The sequence below is a fragment of the Lissotriton vulgaris genome, chromosome 10, assembly GCF_964263255.1.
Source record: "Lissotriton vulgaris chromosome 10, aLisVul1.2, whole genome shotgun sequence".
NCBI classification, from domain to species: Eukaryota; Metazoa; Chordata; class Amphibia; order Caudata; family Salamandridae; genus Lissotriton; species Lissotriton vulgaris.
In genome coordinates this window covers 191,067,024-191,089,721 of record NC_141698.1, presented here as the reverse complement: position 1 = coordinate 191,089,721, position 22,698 = coordinate 191,067,024, and the positions used below count along the sequence as shown (strand labels likewise).

At 43.8% G+C, this 22,698-nt stretch overlaps 1 protein-coding gene across 2 annotated transcripts in view; it reads right to left on the bottom strand.

Annotated features, from left to right (window-relative positions):
• Positions 1 to 318: 318 nt before the first annotated feature.
• Positions 319 to 22,698, bottom strand: part of TMC7 (transmembrane channel like 7) — a 479,975-nt gene continuing 457,595 nt past the window's right edge. The window contains exons 14-16 of one of the 2 annotated variants that reach the window (XM_086942406.1): positions 21,597 to 21,752; positions 2,236 to 2,314; positions 319 to 1,062 (exon numbers count right to left, since the gene is read on the bottom strand). In XM_086942406.1, the coding sequence (XP_086798532.1) occupies positions 919 to 1,062; positions 2,236 to 2,314; positions 21,597 to 21,752 (379 nt within the window). In that variant the 3' untranslated portion in view covers positions 319 to 918. The remainder of the gene's footprint in view (positions 1,063 to 2,235; positions 2,315 to 21,596; positions 21,753 to 22,698) is intronic. The other variant, XM_086942407.1, reaches the window with a different exon arrangement.

The following is a 22,698-nucleotide window of genomic DNA, read 5'->3' as shown; positions in this document are numbered from 1 at the left end:
GTACTGCACAACAAAGAATTCGGGAGGAAACACAAGCATACAGTGGAAGGATAAAACAACCAATCAGAAAAATGAACCAAAGTGCTTCAGGGCTAGATAAAGACAAGACCATTGAGTTAGGAGCAAGGAAGTAAGCCAGACAACAAAGTTAGCCAGTAATGGGCAAGGAACTGACTCAAAGTCCACTCTATGTATATGAAACGATAGGTCTGGAGGGGAGAATTTAAATAGAGACCAAAGGATGTTACTAACTGATAAAAATAAACTGCGCAGGTGAGAGAAATTAGTCGCACAAATTACATCAGAAATGTTGAATCAAGATTTTAAAATGCAGTTCACATTTTAATATATAGCAATATAGTTACATTTTTGTACATCTACACAGATCATATATATACAAATAAAAGGCACTAGAAAAGAGCAGCGGAAACCCAACACATTATGCTTTTGTTTCATTTCTTTAGGCTTCTTGCCTCATTATGCTGGGACGCCCATGGGTAGCCATGCGCTTTATAAATCCTCTTCCATTCCATTTGAAGTCCAATTCAAGAAAGTATACAAACTTGAACACACTGACATTTTTATTCTCACAACGCCACTTTCGTGTACGGTAAAATATGAAATGCCCTTTAAAAATGGGAAAGTCTTGAAGTAAAAAAGATCGGTGAAACTTCAACCCTTCTCTGAAGGACACCATTTCATAGTATAAAAGATAAAGCATAAAATAGGCGGCGGCTGGAACTTTCACCGTACCAATAACCCTTTGTTTTCTTATTTTTAGTGCTGTTGTATCATGTTGAATTTTGATGCATGTCCTAAAAAAAATTCATCTTAACAAGTTTGGATTGAATGAGCAATCTTGAGAACCGGCAGCAGGGGAATCCTTAGTAGATTATGACAAAGACAACATAATATCTTTTACGCATCAATATCGTCCGGTGGGCGCTGAAGCATTCTGCGTTGCAACCCATGTTTCATATGCGAGATGCCTTTAATGCTTTTTATTTCTTCGGACTGAGCTTCTGTAATTTTTCTTATTAGAAAAAGCTTGTCTCTGCCCTCCTGTAACAAAAAGAGAAGTATTAAAGGTACCTAGTGATGGCGATAGGGAGATGCAGTTAAATTAAACGCGACTGGAATGAATCCTTTTATGGTAACAAAGACTAAAACAAGAAACAGCAACAAGATCACAAAGCATTAATGAGAGATGATTATTTTGTATATAGTGTGGCTCTTTTTGCATGAACGTTTTAGTAACGTGGACTCGTTTTGTGAAAGATTCTCAGCCTGATTCAATCAATCATATTTGCGCTCGCAAAGGGCCAGATTCTGAGAATCTGGCCCTTTGCGAGTGCAATTTTTGCATTTGGGATTCATCATCCCAAATGCAAAAATCGCTATTTAGAAACTCGCAAATTTGCGAGGAATAGCATTTAAGGAATCTCTATTAGAGCTTCCTTAAATGCTATTCTTGAAACATTTTAAAATTGCGAATTCGCAAATTTCGGCCGCTATTTACCGCGAGGTCAAACCTCGTGGTAAATAGCGAAAACTTAGAAAAATGCTTTCAAAAGCATTTTTCTAAGTTGCATGTTACACACACACATGTCCTTAGGACATGTGTGTGCGCAACACCTGTTGAAATGTGCATTTAAGGGGTGCTACAGGTTGTCCTTTGGACACCCCTGGCACCCTTCAAATCACTATCTTATTTGCGATTAGCAAATTGCTAATCGCAAATAAGGAATACTCCCCATTCATTCCTATGGGCCTTTTGGCCCATAGGAATGAATGGGGAGTTATTCCTTATTTGCGATTAGCAATTTGCTAATCGCAAATAAGGAATCTGTAGGAATCGCATTTAATTTTGCGATTCCTACATGAATCCCGTTTTGCGAGTCTGTAATAGCGATTCCTTATGAATCGCTATTTCAGACTCGCAAAACGGGTCTTTCATGAATCTGGCCGTCTGAGACTAATCACTTTTTCGCAAATAGAAAAAAAAAACAATAAATTATTAACTTTTGCTTGGTTCAAAAATGATTAAGAAGGGAATTCTTTAGCGAGCATAACGCAGGACAGAATTTCTATAGATTATATAAAAATATTAAGTAGGGGTATTTTACATTTTTGTCTTCAGTATGCAAATCACAGTTAACTAAATATGTATGTGTACTGACTATACGTAAGGAAAAGAACGCATTGAGTGTATTAGCATTCGAAAGGAAACCTTACCATCGCCAATTGTTCCCGGAGTTGAAGAACAACTCTTTTATGAGCTCCAGCCAAGGCAACAAAATAAAACATAATAAGACTACAAAAAAAAGAAACAAGAGATGTTAGGTTTTTATACCCAATGAAAATGTTCATTTTGCAGTATTAGAAAATACATATGCAGAAATATAATACAGTCGTACTATGACTGAAGTGAATGACATTCCCATATTATAAGGACAGGTGTCAAGAAAACAGAGCTTGAAAAGTTGGGTTTCCGGTTGTGGGGGCTACCATGAAGACTGGCCATTCAATCACGGAGCTAATGCAAACCAGTTCAGGGAACGATTGCAGAATAAGACAGCAGCTCAGCTGCAGCAGCTGCTGCACTTTTACTCCATACATTAAGAACAATTGCTAACAGGGGCAGTGTTGTAGGACTGTGTGATAGACATGGAAGCATGCATTGACAGTCTCAAACATCTGAAGCCAAAGGAGTGGATTATACCGCTCTGCACAGAGTCCCTAACCCATTCAAATACAAATATAGCTTCAAGTACCTCTACAATCTGTGGATATGAAGGAGGGTTTTCAAACCGATACACGTGTTCACTGACCAGGCCTACACAGCCACAGCCACTTCACCTCAGCAGTGATGAGACCACGGTGCAGGTGAAGTGAACAAGCAAGCTGCCTCTGGGCCTTCTCTCTTAGAAAACATTCCAATAGAAATCAGCTGAAAGCGTACAGGAAGGACCACTATGCAGACTGTCAGTTGCGGTCTGTGCTGCTACCTTCTCCTCACTGCTCCCCATGACTACACTACTCACCAATCGCCTACTAAACATGTGCACTACCCAACCCTCCCACTCCCTCTAGGCAGGGATTGACTAAGTCCGGGACTTCATCAAAGTGAACCCACTAATTGCACTCAGTAAATCTAGATTTGCTAGTTAATTAAAACCATTTAAATAAAATGATCAAATGAGAACAGTCATGGTAATAAATAGGTTTTTAAATCTCTTATAGTACAGAAAAATTGGTCCATATAGAACATAAATATAATTTGTGCTTTTAGTGCTTAAAATAATCGAATATGTAGTAAAAGTCTTGGGAGAGGCAAGGGTTGCGTTAGCATTGCTAGCTCCTAGTGTGATGCAGAGTTGGGCTCAAGGCGGTTGGCGAACTGCTTGGTCAAAGCATCAAGAACTTTTTCCATACATTTTGTGAATCCGCCTATTAAACTGCCATCTGTCCCTTGAAAGCAGTGCAATATAACATTTGAACAGGTCCTTATGTTCCTTTCCTGGACGGGTTGCCCAAGAAAATGATTTCTCTCACAAACAAAAGCGAGACACACACAAAAGAACATATGCAAGTGATTCCTTAAAATATGGACCAGAGACGCAGGTTGCATTTGCTCCATCGTGTTTCCATTTCTGGAGAATTTCACCTATATCTAAAAGATCAAGACCTAGTCTTAAAAATCGAGAGTTTGGGTTTCCAGGATACAACAGCATTAGATACCTTTGGGGTGCTAATTTAGTATAGATTATGACTGTAAATGGATAATTGTGCTTTGTTAGCAAAATTTGCAGATGAACAGCTCGGGATTTTGCTTTGGCTGACTTTTTAGATAAGTGAGACAGAGAAGATACAAAGTCTGGAGAGCTAGAAAAAGTACCCATCAGCCCACTCAAAAGTGGAATCTCGTCATCTGGGTTGTTGGAAAAAGGTGTCCTATAGGCTCCTCCTCAGGGAGAGTCTGAGGTTGCCTAATAATGGACCCTAGGATCAAGCATCCAACCAACAGAAGACAGTATGTGAGCGGAAGGGGCAAAGGTTGCAGTGCTCAAAAGAAGAACAGAATAGGAAAATAATCCTCGTGATTTAAAAATGCCTACTTTGATGACATAAAAAACTTTATTGGGTCTGACCATCAAAGTGGTATTATTAAAAGCAGTATGCTGATAGCATGCAAAGAATTGCTATCTATCATGTGTGTTAGTTGGTCGACATGTTTCAGCCTAGAGCGGCTTTCTTCAGGACCTATGATTTGCTACTGCCTCGGCTCAGTTTTCAATCCGAGGCAACGACGGAGAGTGCGTGGCCTCCTTACAACCTGAGCTGTTGCCAGGTGAGGTGAGGTTTTCTCTCCCTACAATCAGGGAGAAGATACACCATCTTCCTCTTAATCAATTAGAGAATGGTTGTAAATCACGTCTTATATCACGATAAGTAAGTGTTGCAGTAGCAAATCATAGGCGAGATTCCACTTTTGAGTGGGCTGATGGGTACTTTTTCTAGCTCTCCAGACTTTGCATCTTCTCTGTCTCACTTCTCTGACATGACATTGTCATTTGTTTAGATCAACTGTGTGGTCTGAACATGTATACGGGACACAATTAGGTTCCAGTAGACTTTTCATTTCTAGACTTTTAGTACCTCTCGTGTTTTTTTGCTGTTAAGTTGGGGGACAAGGTACTTTCTCGGTCTATAAACAAATTCCCCTAGGACCCTCCACCAATCCGTTTGTCATTTTGTTGACTTTTTAGAAAGCAATTTAAAATTTTCTTAACAGATAATATGGTTCCATGGTGTAGTTATCTATAGGTCGCAGAGTGTTGTCTGAAAGGCCAAGACCCAATTATTAGATTTGAAGCACGAGATTTAGTGGCTGAAGTGATATCTGAAAGTGTAATTTCTACTTGATTAATTCAAACCAGCGCTTTAATAAGGCAGTATTTTGAACCAATCATTGCTCCGTAAGTCCAAACTCCAAATGAAGTTGGGCTTCCCGCGCAGAATTCGGTAACAGATTTGTCAGCTTTGACTGCACCTGTTTGAGCCACTGACTGAATTTGCCAGGCAAGGCGTCAAGCCCTTATGAAAGCAAAGGTATGCCCTTGGCATTTAGGACTCTGAAGGGTGGTGTTAGAGAAGGGCCTGTAAGAGGATTCATTGTTTTTTTTTTTTGCGCAAATCTAATCCGGCTGCTTTGATGACGATGGAATCCAAATGTTGTTTATGATGGTCGAAAGCTTGAAATTCCACCCTAGGAATTTGTGCTAGTACTAGTAAGTGGACCCATCTTCCACATTTTTATAGGTTTGTTTTGATTTCTTGAGAAAATGAAAAAATGTTCTTCATTCATTTCTAAATTATTATTTCTACAGTAGTGATAAAGGTTTGACAATGAATGTTGGAGACCTAAGACAGAGTGATCCAATAAAAGCGTATCGCCAGCAAATTGTGAAACACGCAATGGCTGTTTATTTAGTTTCGATGGGCATGCCCTTTGGTCTGTAATGGACTCCTCCATGTCGGCGAGGAAAAGATTAAACAAATTGGGGCCAACACGTATCCCTGTTTGACCATTATTAATTAAGTCTTCCTTAGACAGGTTTTTGTCTGTCCTTAGATATACATGGGATTCAATTGATAGAGTAACGGGCTGTTATTGCATTCAATGAGTTGGTTGCAATCCCTTGTTTGCCTAATTTAGGCCACAGTGGGCTCCTGTCAATGCTGTCAAATGTTTTCTTGAAATAAATGAAGCATGCATAGAGGGGTCTTTCATTAATTGTAGGCTTGCAAAGAAGCTGGACAAGGTATACAACATTCTTGTTAGTTCTGCTTTTTCTCCCGAATCCCGTTTTAAACCGAGGTGTCAAATTACCTTTCCAAGTCTGCTCTCTCACAACCTCAAGCATCAGGGAGGTGAAATATCTCGTCTCAACATCCAGGACTATTAGCTTGAAATTTGAAGGATCATCCGTTTTGTGCTTTTTTGTGTGTGAGATAGATTTAGGATCCCAACTAGGATGATGGTATTAAACAGAAAAATAACAATTTTCCAAGACAATAAAAGGTTCGACTAGAAGGCTGGATTTCTTTTAAAAATAATTGCTGGAATACCGCTTGGTCCTGGGCCCCACCATTCCGACTTTTCAAGATGATCTTTTGTATAATCTCCTTCCTTTCCCGATGTGGGGATTTTATCACCAACATGGCTAGTGGATTTGTTGCATGTTGTTTCTTGTTAGTGTTCATGATTTTTAGGAGGGGGGGGGGGGGGAGAGAACAGATTCGGCAGCAATGTCCCTTTTTAGGTCGAGGACCGAAGGCTGCTCTTGCGCAGTCTTCGGTGGGAGATTTAATGTTTTTAGGTATGGGGGCTTGAACCCGCCTCTCTCCTCCATTGGCTGGCTTCCTAAACGGAGGCCAGCCATTGAAGGAGAGGGGCGTCACTCCTTTCAAGCCCTGTCTCTTTCGGATTCGGGGGCGTGTTTTTTGCGTTCTTTGTACCTGTGACGTCATCCGTCACTCAGAACGCCAAAAACACGCCCCCCATTCCAAAATTTTCGGAGCTTTGCGGCCACCCCAAAAAATTGATCATTCCCTTTTAATCTTAATGGGACCATCATTTTAAACGTCTCAATTCACAAGCAAGCAAGAGATTGGAAAGTATGCATTGCACCATTTGCTTTGTTAAATATTTTTGTTTAAATTGTCATGCAGTTTCACAAGTGGTGCATGTAAATGTCATACACAGGCATACTACAAACATTGAAAATGCCACACATATGCTTACTGAAAACATGGCCAACTATGACATTAGTGACTGTCCGCTGTACGAGCAGTTCAAACAAAATCCCTTTTCCAAGATGGCCGCCTCCTTGTGTCCGTCTCACGGACATTTCCTTAATACGGGTGCTGTTTTTCTGTAGGACATTTTTAGCCCAATAGCGTTGGGAACGTGCCTACTCTACGCCAATAATACCTAGGCTCTAGTTTCTGGCCAATCCTGTTTCTGTATGACTTACCCTAGACTCCGCGCATTCGGCTTTACTGAGTGAAGCGCTCAGGGCCCGCCTCACCATCCCTTCTTGACCCCACCCACTCTCTTTCCTCCAGCAGTGCTCTCGCCGCTCTCTCCTCTCTCTGCTGTCGCCATGTTGGGGTCTGTAGGTCGCTGCTCCGCCGGGGCCCTGAGAGGCCTGGCCCCGTTGCTGAAGGGCGGTCCTGCTGCGGCATGTGCCCGTGAGTATTAAGTAGGAAGTTTAGGGTGAAAGAAAATGATACTTATGTTCTGGGTCCTTATCGTCTTCATGACCTACAACTGTCATTAATTTCCGCGTAGGCCTTGCCCAGACCCTATTTGCACTTGGAGCAGTTTCCTGAACGCAGCGGCAAATTATGAGTTATAGCTGTCATATTGCCTTTCCTGTGCTGGTTTCCACGTCTTAGTCACCTGCGCCTTCCCAAAAGGAAAACGACTAGTGTACGCGTCCGGCCTCCCTGCTAACCCCCTCCACTATCCGTAAAGTGGTCATGTCTGTCACTTGTGTAGGATTGTTTTAGTGGCGTTATGTGCGTATAGTGCAGGGGGAATTGGGGCAGGTTTACATAGGTAGGGGAGATGTGCAAGTTACGGAAGGAGTGTTTTTTTAAATTATAAGTTGCAAATTGTGACCGCTCGGTGCCGTCTTTTTGGTGTAGAGTGGGCGATCGGGGATTGCGGGAAGGGAATTAATGTGTTTTGGGGCTTTGGCCGAAGGAGCTTTCCAACTCTACGCGCGGGAGCTAACCCCAGAGCTGCCAAGGCCGTACTTTTGGACCCATTATTCCAATATTATAAGGGGACCAAGGAAGTGGTAAACTTCATAATATCTTTTCCAGAGTGAGTCCAGAAAGCTTTCCAACGTGAGATGATAGATCGTAAAAAAAAGTAGTGTTCACAGTTAACTCCGCATAACAATGCAATTTCTCTGTGACCTGCCCAAGAAATGCAACAGAATCCTCAAGCTGGTAGTTTGGTTAATGAGCTCCCAACGGCAACAACTGTTGTGCAAAAATTGTGTTTTCATATGCTCTGCGAAGCGTTCTGTGATCGTGCACATTGTTTTTTTATTTTAATAAGATTTGTTTCTCAGCTCGTAGAATTAAGGGTCTTGTTGCCGTAAAAGTATTGCTTATGCTGGTTCTTTCCGTAATGTCCTATGACCTGTTGACGGTGGAAATATGACCTCTGTCCCATACTTGTTTGACCTCTTCTAGGTGTTGAGAATACTCGGCCTCCAGGTCCCCTTATATCTGCAGTGCACTCGCAGCCCCCTCGCTGTGCTTGCTCCCCTGCCCCCTGGCTGTGCTTGCTCCCCTAGCTGTGCTTGCTCCCCTGCCCCCTGGTTCTCCTGCTCCCTGGCTGTGCTTGCTCTCCTGCCCCCTCGCTGTGCTTGCTCTCCTGTGTGTGTATGTGTGTGTGTGGCTCTGGGTGTGTATGTGTCTCTGGGTGTGTATTGCTCCCCTGCCCACTGGTTCTCCTGCCTCCTAGCTGTGCTTGTTCTCCTGACCCCTAGCTGTGCTTGCTCCCCTGCCCCTTAGCTGTGCTTGCTCCTCTGCCCCCTGGTTCTTCTGCCCCCTCGCTGTGCTTGCTCTCCTGCCCCCCTGGCTGTGCTTGCTCTCCTGTGTGTGTGTATGTGGCTCTGGGTGTGTATTGCTCCCCTGCCCCCTGGCTGTGCTTGCTCCCCTGCCCCCTGGCTGTGCTTGCTCTCCTGCCCCCCTGGCTGTGCTTGCTCTCCTGCCCCCCTGGCTGTGCTTGCTCCCCTGCCCCCTGGCTGTGCTTGCTCCCCTGGCTGTGCTTGCTCCCCTGGCTGTGCTTGTTCTCCTGCCCCCTGGCTGTGCTTGCTCTCCTGCCCCCTCGCTGTGCTTGCTCTTGTGTGTGTGTGTGTGGCTCTGGGTGTGTATTGCTCCCCTGCCCCCTGGTTCTCCTGCCCCCTAGCTGTGCTTGCTCCCCTGCCCCCTAGCTGTGCCTGCCCCCTAGATGTGCCTGCTCCCCTGCCCCCTGGTTCTTCCGCCCCCTCGCTGTGCTTGCTCTCCTGCCCCCTCGCTATGCTTGCTCTCCTGTGTGTGTGCGTATGTGGCTCTGGGTGTGTAGGTGGCTCTGGGTGTGTATTGCTCCCCTGCCCCTGGCTGTGCTTGCTCCCCTGCCCCCTGGCTGTGCTTGCTCCCCTGCCCCCTGGCTGTGCTAGCTCCCCTGCCCCCTGGCTGTGCTAGCTCCCCTGCCCACTGGCTGTGCTTGCTCCCCTGCCCACTGGCTGTGCTTGCTCCCCTGCCCACTGGCTGTGCTTGCTCCCCTGCCCACTGGCTGTGCTTGCTCCCCTGCCCCCTGGCTGTGCTTGCTCCCCTGCCCCCTGGCTGTACTTCCCCCCCCTGCCCCCTGGCTGTGCTTGCTCCCCTGCCCCCTGGCTGTGCTTGCTCCCCTGCCCCCTGGTTCTCCTGCCCCCTGGCTGTGCTTGCTCTCCTGTGTGTGTATGTGGCTCTGGGTGTGTGTGTGGATCTGGGTGTGTGTGTGGCTCTGGGTGTGTGTGTGTGGCTCTGGGTGTGTGTGTGGCTCTGGGTGTGTGTGTGGCTCTGGGTGTGTGTGTGGCTCTGGGTGTGTGTAAATTTAATAGGTCATACATTTGCGAGCGATTAAGCAATTTGCATTGTAAATGACAATGCCATTTATTTAACGATTAGGCTATTGGCAATGTAAATGACAATGCCATTTATTTATGATTTAAAAAAAATAAATGTCATGAGCAATGCCAATAGCGCTACCTTTAATAATGCAGAGACCATTGCATTGTAAATGCTCGTTTAGTCTCCTTTGATGTATACAGGGCGGTTACATATTTCATCCACACCACAACATTTAATTTGTTTACGAGGGGTCAGTCCGTTGGCGATGGCAGTTTATTGATCTATTGCCAAAATGTGCTCAAGTTATAGGAAAAGCAATCTGTATGTAGGAAGACCCATAGCCTTTCATTTTCAATTCTTTAGGCCTCCCAGTTCAGTTTGCTGTAGAGCTTTCGCTACTTGACCATCTACTTTTTTTTTATTCTTGCCACAACTTTCTGTTCAAGCTATGAATTTTTGTTTTTTCTTTTTGGAAGTGAAGTACAAAACAGGATTTTGGACGGATTGCTTTTGTTAATTTGTTGATTTTCTGCAAGGAATTCTCCTTTGACAATTGGCTATCCTTACACAGCTGTCTCATTGCTTCCTCCAATACAATACAGGTTAGTTACAGGCAGTTATCAAGGGTAATGCTCGTTTAAAAGTTAGGCAAAGTCATGCTAATCCATTCCAACAGTTGTTCTACTGTTAATGACCTAAATTAGGCAAAGTCATGCTAATCCATTCTAACAGTTGTTCTACTGTTAATGACCTACGTTAGGCAAAGTCATGCTAATCCATTCCAACAGTTGTTCTACTGTTAATGACCTAAGTTAGGCAAAGTCATGCTAATCCATTCCAACAGTTGTTCTACAGTTAATGACCTAAGTTAGGCAAAGTCATGCTAATCCATTCCAACAGTTGTTCTACTGTTAATGACCTAAGTTAGGCAAAGTCATGCTAATCCATTCCAACAGTTGTTCTACTGTTAATGACCTAAGTTAGGCAAAGTCATGCTAATCCATTCCAACAGTTGTTCTACTGTTAATGACCTAAATTAGGCAAAGTCATGCTAATCCATTCTAACAGTTGTTCTACTGTTAATGACCTACGTTAGGCAAAGTCATGCTAATCCATTCCAACAGTTGTTCTACTGTTAATGACCTAAGTTAGGCAAAGTCATGCTAATCCATTCCAACAGTTGTTCTACAGTTAATGACCTAAGTTAGGCAAAGTCATGCTAATCCATTCCAACAGTTGTTCTACTGTTAATGACCTAAGTTAGGCAAAGTCATGCTAATCCATTCCAACAGTTGTTCTACTGTTAATGACCATTTGACTCGCTTTACCTTGGGGGACACAATTTCTTCCCCGATGGTACTGCACCGTCATAAATTATAGCTGTTGATGACAAACAGCCTTCTGTGGAAAGTGGTCACTTTGCAAGCAAGGTTTGATTTTGAATTTTTAGTTGGTTTATGAGATGGAAATAAATTATCGTGCAATTCAGCATAGCATTGTGTCTTTGGGCCACATGCATGAAGGCTGGTAGTTGGTCAGATTTACTGTATTCATTTAGGCCCATAGAAAGGAAGACTTTTATTTGCTGTTTGCCAAGAGAATCCAGTCTCTGTGGTTGACGAAGAGAGGGCAGGACATGCCAATTTACGGCATGCTCTCTGGTTGTTTAGGCAAACTGAGTTGAGCGTAACTAATTGAGATTGATATCTATATTATGAATCCTGTATCAGGATTTACTGTGGATACATCCATTATATATTTATCAAAATTATCCCCGATTATGCAGAGGAATTTAAGACTTGGTTTTAGATATACATTTAATATTATTAATTTTTAAGGTTAATTTGACTGCCAGGTTCCATCATTTTTGGATATTCTGTTTGAATTTTAAGAGTGGTTTTTGCAAAAGTTACCAAGTCCCTGTGGGCCAGCTCTTTTCTGATGTTTTTAGGTTGGGATTATTATAAACTTTGTAGCCTGGCAGATGCGGTGCTTCCGTTTTCCATTTTCTTTGAAGGCATACAATGCCAAATTTCTCCAGGTTCTTTATTACATCATAGTTGATGATGGGTTGGTTCCATTCTGATATATTCCACAAACAAAGTAGCTGCTCTTTGATGGTTATGGGACCCGATTTTATTTTTCATCAGATTGTAGATAGGCAAATTGGTTTGCAAACGTGTTTCTTTAATGAGACAGATTATTCTTGGATAAGGTCTCTGGTAACCAGCCCTGAAGCAGGTGCTTGGCCTTTATTAGTCTACAAACCCTGTACCCTGATTACTAATGTTAATTGTAATTGCATTAGCCTTATGACGGCAGAAACCTTTTCCGTTAACTTTTCTGAGCTATTATTTATGAAAGATTCACTGTACTGGATGTTAAGTCCTCATAAATTAGTTGATGTGGTCTTGGGCCTGAGTGTTTATGAATGCCCTGGGTTTTGCCAAATTTCCATTAAGTTCTGAGAGCAATGTTATGTTGTTGGGCAACGTCTTAATACTGTTTGATAGCGTTTGGGTAAAATAATTGTATTATACAAATATAAACATTTTGTTTCTGGGATATCATTGATTCAAGTGCAATTTTAGTCCTTAATGTGGTCAGAAAAAACAGAATTATGAGAGTGCTTTTAATAACTTGAGTCTGTTGCTACACTTTAGATAATTTTGCAGCCTCCCGGAGGTATACAGTGCCTTTCGTATTATGGTTGAGCTTTGATGTATATGATCATTTTCCATGAATTGCTACGAATTTGTATGAATTGGTAGAGCTTGGGCTGGTGGTTTATTACTTACTCCATGACCACCTATTCCTTAAACCGGCTGTACAAGTCATCAGCGCACAGCAGTCTTCCTTCTGCTCTTCTGTCTCCCCCATGGTCCCATGCACCAACTTCCTAAACATATCTCCGCCCACAAAAGCCACCAGGCAAAGCATCAGATATAAGAAAAGCAGTGCACTACTCAACTTACATTGAGAACCTGGTAACAGACATTGAGCTCAACTGACCCCTACAGCTTAAAACTTTGCTAAGTCCTAACAGATAAATCACTCTTCAGTGGCAAGTACCATGCAGTAACAATGTAAAAGCACACAACTGTCCTCAGACAAGCATTGGTGGAGTCACAATCATTTACAAAGGATGAGGCAAGCACACTCCACTCACACCTTTCTCAAATAACCAAACCTCTTCCTCAGTATTAAGAGATATCAAACCTTAAATACTAAAACAACAGATGATACTATTCATCACTCACCAGAAACGATCAAACCTGCCCCACACTTCTCTCTCACACACACACAAACACACTATGTTCATTGGCCTTCTCTTCTGGTAGGTGACTTCAGCCTCTAGGTTTCCCAATCCAATAGCCAACTTGTTGAATTCCAAACGTTGTCACAACCTTACCTACATTGTTTACCCCACACTCACTCCAAGGCTAGCAACAGACCAAGTCATCTCCAAAGGTATCTCAATCAACAATATTGACTTGCCCCCTTCTCCTGAACTGATCTCACTTTCAGCCTCTGCACCATTATGACAACTCAAACCAAAAAAAAAATGAGCCAATCAAATCTAAACCGGAAGATATTCTGTTGTCAGACTCTTTCAGATCAAGCTTCTGATATACAACACTAGAAATCACCAAGCACAGCTCTGCCATCACCTTGAGTCTGCTTGATGAAAAAATACTAACAAGTGCGAACATATTTAGAAACAAAAACAACATGCCACAACCAGAATAAACCTTTCACTCCTCAAGACCAGAGATTTGATCCCTACAAGAGATCATCAATATTATCTCAGGGGCGAGCATATACACCCCCTGGTTCTGGCAGACAAATTACATGTCTTGATAAAGGTGATCATAATAAGGAGATATCACCGAAACGCGTCGATGATATCAAACTGTATAATTCAAGTCTCCAACACCATAATAGATACGCTGAGGAGGTAGCGATACAACTCTGGTGTTAACAGATCGGAGCAAGAATATACAAACTTGTATCCAACAATTGTATGTTGTAACTGTTCTGTCTGCTTGTAATTGTGCAGGTCGCAATTATATGTACTGTTTCTATTTTATCTTGTTTTAGTGTAGGGATTTAATTTAGTTATCCCCATTTATTGTTCCTTTTTTTAATGTATTCAAAATAAATGAATTTTTAACTTTCCCTATAGTTTTGTTGTATGTATTTGTTATGTCATAAGGTTCGTTATTTTAAACCTGTATTTAGCTGTGTCTTAAGGGAACCCTTTCTCTACACCAGGAACACACCACCCCATCACCGACATACCATGGACCTGAAATATACTAGAGAAAGCTGCTACTGCCCAACTTTAAAACATTAACAAAACCTACCATATACTCTACCAATGTCAATTCAGTGCCCAACACTCGCACAGTAGCTAAAATATTGCGGTTCCAATCTCTGATGTCATTCTGGTCACACAAGACAACACCTTCCTATCCAAGCATAACCACTTAACCTCTCACCTTCCTTCAATACCACTCTTTCTCATCCTAATTGAAGGAAAGCACCTTTACCAGAGAGCCTACAGCTATCACTCGTGGCATTCCACAAGGATTGGCTCTAGCTCTCGTTCTGCTCAATATTAATAAGCTTGACACCTTGCATAATCTCATGAATCTGGCCATATCATCCGTCCACAGACGCAGATATATATTTCAAAGTCTCCATTTCCCAGGATAACTTCACCTAAACTGACCTTTGCGTATCTTTAAATAAGAGGTTATTAATGACTAGCACAAACCTAAACAATTGCAAGACTGAAGTCCTCTTTAAATGTCCCTGGAAAATAGCGATAGGCGTGTGACATCGGACTACAAAGAAATGCTAAATTGTGAGCACACACCACAGTACAACGACAATTTAGTGGGTTTTGCATTGACTTTGTGTTTCGCTTAACATGACATTTCAGTCCCATGGGTCTTATGTTCTTGACAACCATGTCTGTTAATTTTCCAGAAGGACATGCCACAAACAGACCACTGAAAACATTGTAATCTAATTTCGATATTCATGCTATTAGTTTATACTGAATTCCTTCCGATGATATATGATTTGTACCTCTTACTTCATTTAGGACCTAACTAATTACAGCATGCTAGGCTATTCATAGGTCTTTAGTGGAGAAGTGTGGCTCAGGGGTTAGAGGCGGCAGACCCGGAATCTGAGATCAGTCCTGGACCAGGGTTCAATTCCCCGCCCCGGCGGGTCTTGGGCTAAAAATTCCACGGACTCGATAATTCTCGTCCCGGTGCCTCCTCGACTCACGGGTTCACACTCTGCGACTCTGGGCAATAGCTTGCTTAATCTCCACAACGGCCCCTCGCGGCGGGATGCCTGACTTTCACCCTGTGGACACCCTGTCGGGGCTTCTCACAGGGGAATACCAGGACGGGTTCCCTAGGCAAGCGCCAGGATGCCCTTTGTGGTGACAGGTTGCGCTATATAAGTATACCTACATTTACATTTACATTTACATTTAACTTTAAAAACTAGGTACCCTATCCAATCAACCTCTGAGCATCATATCCTTATGACTATCCAACTTGTATAATATCAAAATGGAGTTTTCACTTATTTATTTGCATTTTATATTGCTCATACAGATCTGAGGTTGTCCGAATGCTTTACAATAAAAGGAACCGGGAAACCCTTACGGGTAGCTGTTCCGCTTTATAAATTTAATAAATAAACAAATAAATAAATAAATAACCAATAGGAGTGGAATATCGCAAACTATTTCTAGTAACAGGAGAATACTACTACAAGTAATATGAGAAACTACCTATAGTAACAAGAAAATCATGTGTGGAGGTTGCTAAGTCCATTATTGATGGCAGGAAGTTTTGATTGGTGGAAAGTCTGGGATAATATCTAATCGGGGGGGGGCATAACGAGTTCCAGGGGATATAAAGGGTCTATAGGCGTCAAAACTAGAGGTTTACAGTAACAGTTTCACTCTGCTAACTTTGATTACTTGGACTGCAAGTTTATCCCTCTGTGGGGAAAGGATCCATCAGGCCAGATACTTAGTTAAGTAGGTATCTGTGAAATAAAAGCTTCCTAAGGCTCTTTCTGAAAGTTTCGAAGGAGGGGTTGGTGTGCATCTCCATGGGGACAGAGCTCCAAAACCATTAGAGTCGGCAGCCCAGTCAAAAGGGAAATGGGAGCACAAAGTGATCTCATGCACAGGTGTAACCAAGAGGTTCAAAATCTGGAACGTCTGCATGCTTGCTTTGAACCACAAACCCATCCTGAAGTTCCGGCGTTCAGTGACTAGGGCTGGAAGAGAGGTAATGGGCTCGGTATTAGACAAAATGACATCATCAGCATAAAGGCTAACCAAATGGTGCCCCCCCCCCCTACCAAAAGGAATCCCTGTAATTGCCGGGTTGTCCCAGTGTCGCTGCACCCAGGGCTTCATGTATAAAGCAAACAAAAACGGGGACAAGAGACACCCTTGGCGCGTGCCCTGTTGGATAAAGAAGGGAGTAGACAATATACTGTCAACCCTGGCCGAGGCAGGGGGAGCACTATAGATGCTCTGTACCCAACTGCAAAACCTTTTTCAAAGTTTTCAATGTATCGAAGAGATAAGGCCAGTGGACGCAGTCAAACGCCTTTTCAGCCTCGACATAAAGAAGCAAAGCTTCTTTGCATGACCGGTGTATTTTACCCTTTAGATGGAGTAGGCGATATAGTTATCACACATTGGTGGGAAAGTATAAACCAGGATTGATTCGAGTCTATCAGGCTGGGCATTAATGGGTTAAGACGATGTGCTAGAATGCTAGCGGATAGCTTTGCGTCCACATTTAAAAGAGAAATAGGTCTGTATGATCCACAGAGAGCAGGGCCTTTACTGGGCGGGGGATTATGGAAATAACGGCTTCTAGCATGGCGTCTGTAGAAGTTTGATTCAGAGAAGGAATTATATAAACGAGTGAGTAAGGAGGCTAACGCCTGACAGATGGTCTTATAGAACTGGGAGCTAAAGCCATCAGGTCCAGGAGATTCCAGTGGTTTTAGGTACACTATGGGGGATATCACCTCTTCCACACGAATAGGCTGATCGAAGGCCAGAGCCTCTGCCGTAGGCAGAGAGGTGAGAGTGAAATTATGGAGGTATCCCGAGGGATAAGCACCAGGGCTATCCATGGAAGTATAGAGAGAGGTGTAAAAGGGCTGAAAGGCAGAAGCAATTCTCTCGTCTTTATTGTTCTCCGTATGGAGACCAGTGTGGATCATCTTCACTGAACTATTATGAATTTTACTTTGAACATGATGGGCCAGCAAGTGTCCACAACAAGTGCTTCCAAGATAAAACTTATGTGTGAGGAGTATCATAGCGTATTCTACCTTATCAAAGTCAAGATGCTAAAGTAGGAGCCGAAGCCCTCTCCAACTTCCTCCAAACATCGGGGGGCCCACGTTCTCTTCTGTTTGGCTTCCAGTTTGGCGACCGTTTTCTCAATACTTCATTGTTTGTCACAGCAACATCAATTCTCAGCAGCAGATAGAGTAATAAACTCTGCACAAACCACCAGCTTTAAGGCTTCCCATACTGAAGCCAAGGAGGACTCCCCAGTATTATTAGTTGGGAAAGAAGTCTTAATCACCTCCTGAATCTTGTCGACCCTGCACTGGCACTACAGTATGGTACCCGGAAGTTGCCACTGAAAGCAGTGGGATGGAGAGATGGGAAGTCGAATTGTTAAGAAATAGATGTATGGCCTGAGATGTAGCGTGGGTCAACAGTAGCATCAGAGATGAGGTCTAGAAGGGTCGGAGTAGCTAAAAAGTGATCTATACGTGCATACGTCTTGTGGATGGTAGAGTTAAATATGAAGTCTCTAGTATTTGGATGCGGCTGATGCTACAAATCGTGTAGACCACAGTCGAATACAGTCTTGTGGCCGAAAAGGCCCCAGCCTGATCGGAGTGCAGGCTAGAATGGTCCAAGTCAGAGTCCATGATTAGATTCAGGTCTCCCCTACCACTATGGCTGCATCTGGGGTCTGAAGCAAGGAGGCCAAAGTGTGTGTGAGGGAGCTTTCTTGCTTCTCATTGAGGGCGTTAACATTAAAGGTAAAACGAGAGGAACCCAGCTAATTCGGAGCACAAAAAGGTGTTCTTTAACTTCCGCCATAGTATAAGAATTTCCCTGAGAAGCTCTTCGAGAAGAGAAAAGCAACACCACCCTTTTTAGAGGGACCGGAGAACCATTATATCTTTAGTGACCAAGCGGGTCTCCTGAAGGAGATAAAAGTCACCGCCCAACTGTTCAAGGAAACAAAGAATAGCCAAATGTTTGTTGGGATTGTTAAGGCCCTGGACATTGAGGCTAACAATATTAAGCTCCAGGAGACCTACATTTGAAGTGAGGCTCTGTAAGGATTCCACCACAGGGCACAAGAGGCATGCAATTACAAGATGTTCAGTACAATAACCCATTATCATGCATTCTGAGGAGCCTAAATCGGACCATGCAAAGTGAAGGAGAAAAAAGACTCTTAAAACTCCCATAAAAAGTAATTAAGAAAAACATTCAATAAACAATTGAGATATGTCCATTAAACATGGGAACATTGAATGGCGCATGGTCCCAGTGGGCTTAGCCAAAAACTGGGCAGTCTGGAGATCATAAGACTAGTGCACAGTTTGAAGCAAGTGTCCCCCCTCATCCCTGCTAGTGAGATGGCCCCCTGCCAGGTATAGCAGTGATGTAGAGTAAAAGTTGCACTCAGCTCATGCTGTGTTGGATGCATCAGTGCCCTCTGTTAACCTCTTCAGACCGATTGCCATTCTTGGGCCACAGGCAGGTATCCTCCAGACTACGCTGATACAATTTTACTTCACGGCGGAAAATGATCCGAAAAGGATGTCCCCAAGAAGAGTTTGTTATGCTGGCTTCTCTAAGATGGGCAGTGACAGGGCGAAGTTTTCGGCGTTACTGGAGAGTTATATCTGCCATGTCTTGGTACAGTACCAGTGCGTGTACCCGGAATTGAAGTGGATGGGCCTCTGGCGCCTTGTGAAGGATAGTCTCCTTTATTTGAAAATCATGCACACAGACCAGGATATCCACAGGCAGTGCTTTATCAGATTTCGGTACACCAACTCAGCGTGCTCCATCCATTTTAATTTCAATTTGATCTGTGTTGCCTAAGGTGTGCCGAAACAGGGCTTTGACATACTTTCTTAGGTCAGTACCTTTGGCCTGGGTAAGAACCTGCCTTAATGCAGATATTTCACCTGGAGCGATTTTGTAGCTCTTAGGCATGAGCCTGCGGGTCAAAGTGCTGGGCTTCCAGTTTAAGAGCTTCTTGTTGATGCCATTCTATCTCCTCATCACGTGCCAAGTCTCGCTCTTCCAAGGCCGACACCCTGTCACCAACCTCCTCCATGTCCCTGTGAACTTCACATCGGTCAGCCGAGAGATCTCTTAACTGTTTGTCCTCCCAGAACAACGCAAAAAGAGCTTCTAGGGATGATTTTGTCACTGGGCCATTTGGATTATCAGACTCATCGTGATGGCTCTTTGCAGGTGTAGATGTCTTGTCCCTCATGTCACTCCCAGTGGGCTTTATGAGCATGTACTTAAGGGATCGATCCTTCTTTGTTGAGGAACTGGCAGAGGCTCGCCACCCAGAGAGGGCGGTAACCAGGCGTCGCACCTCACAGTAACAGTAGCAGAGAAACAAACCACAAGAGCTCCCTCTCAAACAGCAGACCCACAGGAGGTAGATCACTAGGTTGGGGGTTACACAGTACAAGATCCTCACTGATGGACCCCTACCTCGCCCACTTATTTTAGATGCGAACATAGAGAGCCGTCCGGAGCAAGACCGCACAGGCAGGCAAGCGGCAAATGAGGGGCCACCGCTCAAGACCACCGCTCTCCACCAGAAACTTTGCCGACATCTAGCCGGCAAGTCATCACGACCACTGAGTCCACTCCGGACCCGCGAGTATGAGCGTGTTATCCAATGCAGGGCATGCCCACGGTAGTGGAAGTAGCAGCCGGGACAGTAAAGGGGGTCAGGAAGAGCGCCGCTTGGCCAATAGCAGGGATCCACAAGCAATACCTTCAGTTAAGGGAGAACGGGTGGTCCATATTGAGCTGGGGGGAGGGGGGCCCAATCAGGCACCAGGGCGGCCAACCCCCTCAATGTCCTTAGATGCTCCAGGCAGTGGGGAGGCCCCCAATAGTCTCCCTCAACTGCCGCTGTCCTTAGTGGGGGGCCCGTAGTCTTTCACCCAAGGCCTCTCTCTTAAGTGTGGGGAGCCCCTCAGAGTCCAAAAGTCTGCACAGACAGTGCAACAGCAACTGTGTATAATCCCCATGCAGGCCTTCGAGCTTCAGCACTGTCGAGGCCCCTTGGAAGGCAGGGAAACGGCAGCCAAGTCTCCATAAGACCGTGCTTCGCTTTCTTCCAGCCCTAAGGGCCCACCACTATGCCACACCATGGAAGAGACAAGTAACTATTGAGCAACGTCCCCTGCTCATATGGGGATAGGGTCATCCTCATCCACAGCAGCCCCTGGTTCCGGACCTGAGTGGTTCACCTCCCCATCAAAAGCACGGGGTATAAAATCAAATGGAGTCAGCTCGCCTCCTGTGCCACAACAGCAGGCAGCCACGCAGTCCAGGAAGGGGCAGCGCCATGGGGTCCTTCCTATACTAAACCTGGCCCCAAAAGGCCACTGTCGAACCGTCGTCCTTCAGGCTGCACGGGTGGTCGCCATTTTGCTATTGGGTGCCGCTGTGTACCTCTTTGGCCACTTTTCAGCTCTGCTTCTCGCAGCCAGGAAGGATTGTCCCTGGATTCAAGATGGACTCTGGTAATCTCCACACTGGGAGACCAATGGGCCTAGGAAGAGGCTGCAGGAAGGGCGCTGTGCGAGGTTAGGAAGCAGCGGGGATGGAGAGACCGAGTAACACATCTCACTCGTCCGCCATCGTGGCCACGGCCCAAGCATCATATTTTAAATACTTGTTCAACACACAATAGGTATGCTCATTCGTCTCATGAAAACATTTAATTGACTAATATTACCCAGTATGTGACTCAAACAAGTCAATGAAAGCTATGCCAGCAAATAAACAAAAAAAGCTGAGTTTCCAAATTAGGTACCTAAATTTGACCGACACAAACCTGTAAATATGAGGGCCACATTGTGAGGAATGCGGCTTATTTCACCTGTGAAGTCGTATGTGGCCACTGAACCAGGCCTCAGACAGTAGTTTAAAAGTATCGACCTGTGATTAACAGATTATTACAATGTGGGGCTGCACTGATCAGAAAAATACCTACTGCACAAAGCCATCGCTAGAAATAGGGAGGGGCATCTTTACAAGGACGAGAGAAGAAAGTATTATTTTTAAATTCTTCCATTTTAATGAGGATTGAACAACCACGTTCTGCTTGGAGGCGGCATGCTTTAGAAATAAAAACACGTCTACAAATCCACTCATTTCTAAATGTACAAATCTAAGAGCAAGATAATTAAAAAAGGATCTCCGTGTTCATGCTGTGTGTGTATGGAACGTCTCCTCATACTAAATTGCCAGCAGAATCTGAATATATTTCAGAGGCAGCATTACCAATAGTACGCTAGGATGGTCAGCATGTATTTTAGAAGTGATTAACAATAGAATGTAATATTATTGTATTATAATTGCATTTATATAACTCTAAGTATCCCGGAGGAGGCATCGACGAGGTTAGAATTGTGGAAACAGTAATTATTCTCTATGGCTTTATTAATCAAAGAGCTTTTCCTAAATCTGTTCTTCATTACCTGAAAACACAGGCCTCTTCAACCAATAACTTAGTTTTGCAAACATTTACCAGTGTGTAAAATAACCCTTTACGTACCAAATGAGGACAAAGAAAGGCACAGCAAAAGCTTCTGAAGCTATCCCATAAAGGAATTTCTGCGCGCCGGTAGGAAGGGTGCTCACTGTAAACGGAATAATTTCCCACGACGTGCTGAAATTCACAAATGGTCCACATGCTCTCGAGGCAGGAACTCTGAAAAATAAAAGCAGTATAACTGAATGATGTCAAAACACAGCAGCATAGCATTACTCAGAGGCACTATAATTATGCGAGTCGGCACCCGTGGCATTTTCCGCATAATTATGAACTTGCCGCTTTTGACACACAATCCATCACACCTGTTGCATTACTTGTAAATGTTAACAAAAAAAATTCTGTTTCTAGCTCACACATCAAAATTTACTAAAAACGTTGTGGCGTGATCCCTCGCAGTGGAAGACCCTCAGCCAACATTGACTGGCACTCTTGCAGTTGTTTTTTGCCGTATTTCGATGTTAAACTTGTACCAATGAGTAAGATCTGTGCCCAGCATGTGTTCCCAGGAAAAAAAATATGTGACGTAATACGATCACGAAATTTGACGCATTACACTGCATAATTGCTGTTTTCTTAGTGCATCATAATGCCAATCCTGCTGCAGAAATCGAATGGTCGTGGCAACACTACCGGCCTGATTTAGAGCTCGACTGTTGGAAATGCTGCCAAGATACACTGCACTTCCGCCATGTTGGTGGTAAATAACCTGTTCTATACCGCCATTTGCTGCACTGCGGCCAAGATGTGCACATTGTGACAGCAGAATTTTTTGTCAATAGGGGCACATACCGCCGACCATATTTCCACCAGCTCCTCCTACAAAGAGTTACACTGCCTACCTTTCCATGGCCTATATCACGTGGCCTTTTCCCCATCATCTTATTACAGCCATCAAGCACCCCAAGCCTTTGATGCATTAGAAATGGCTTCTATAAAGCACAATTTGCAGCTCTGTCTACACTAAGCCCTGCATGCAAAGAGAAACGCAGAGTGGGCATGACCCGTCCACCCAAGCAGTAATAATTTGGTGGACTTTAAACATTTCGACATTGAAAACATATGCAAGTTACACTTCCATGTTTAGAAATTTGGGACGGAGTCC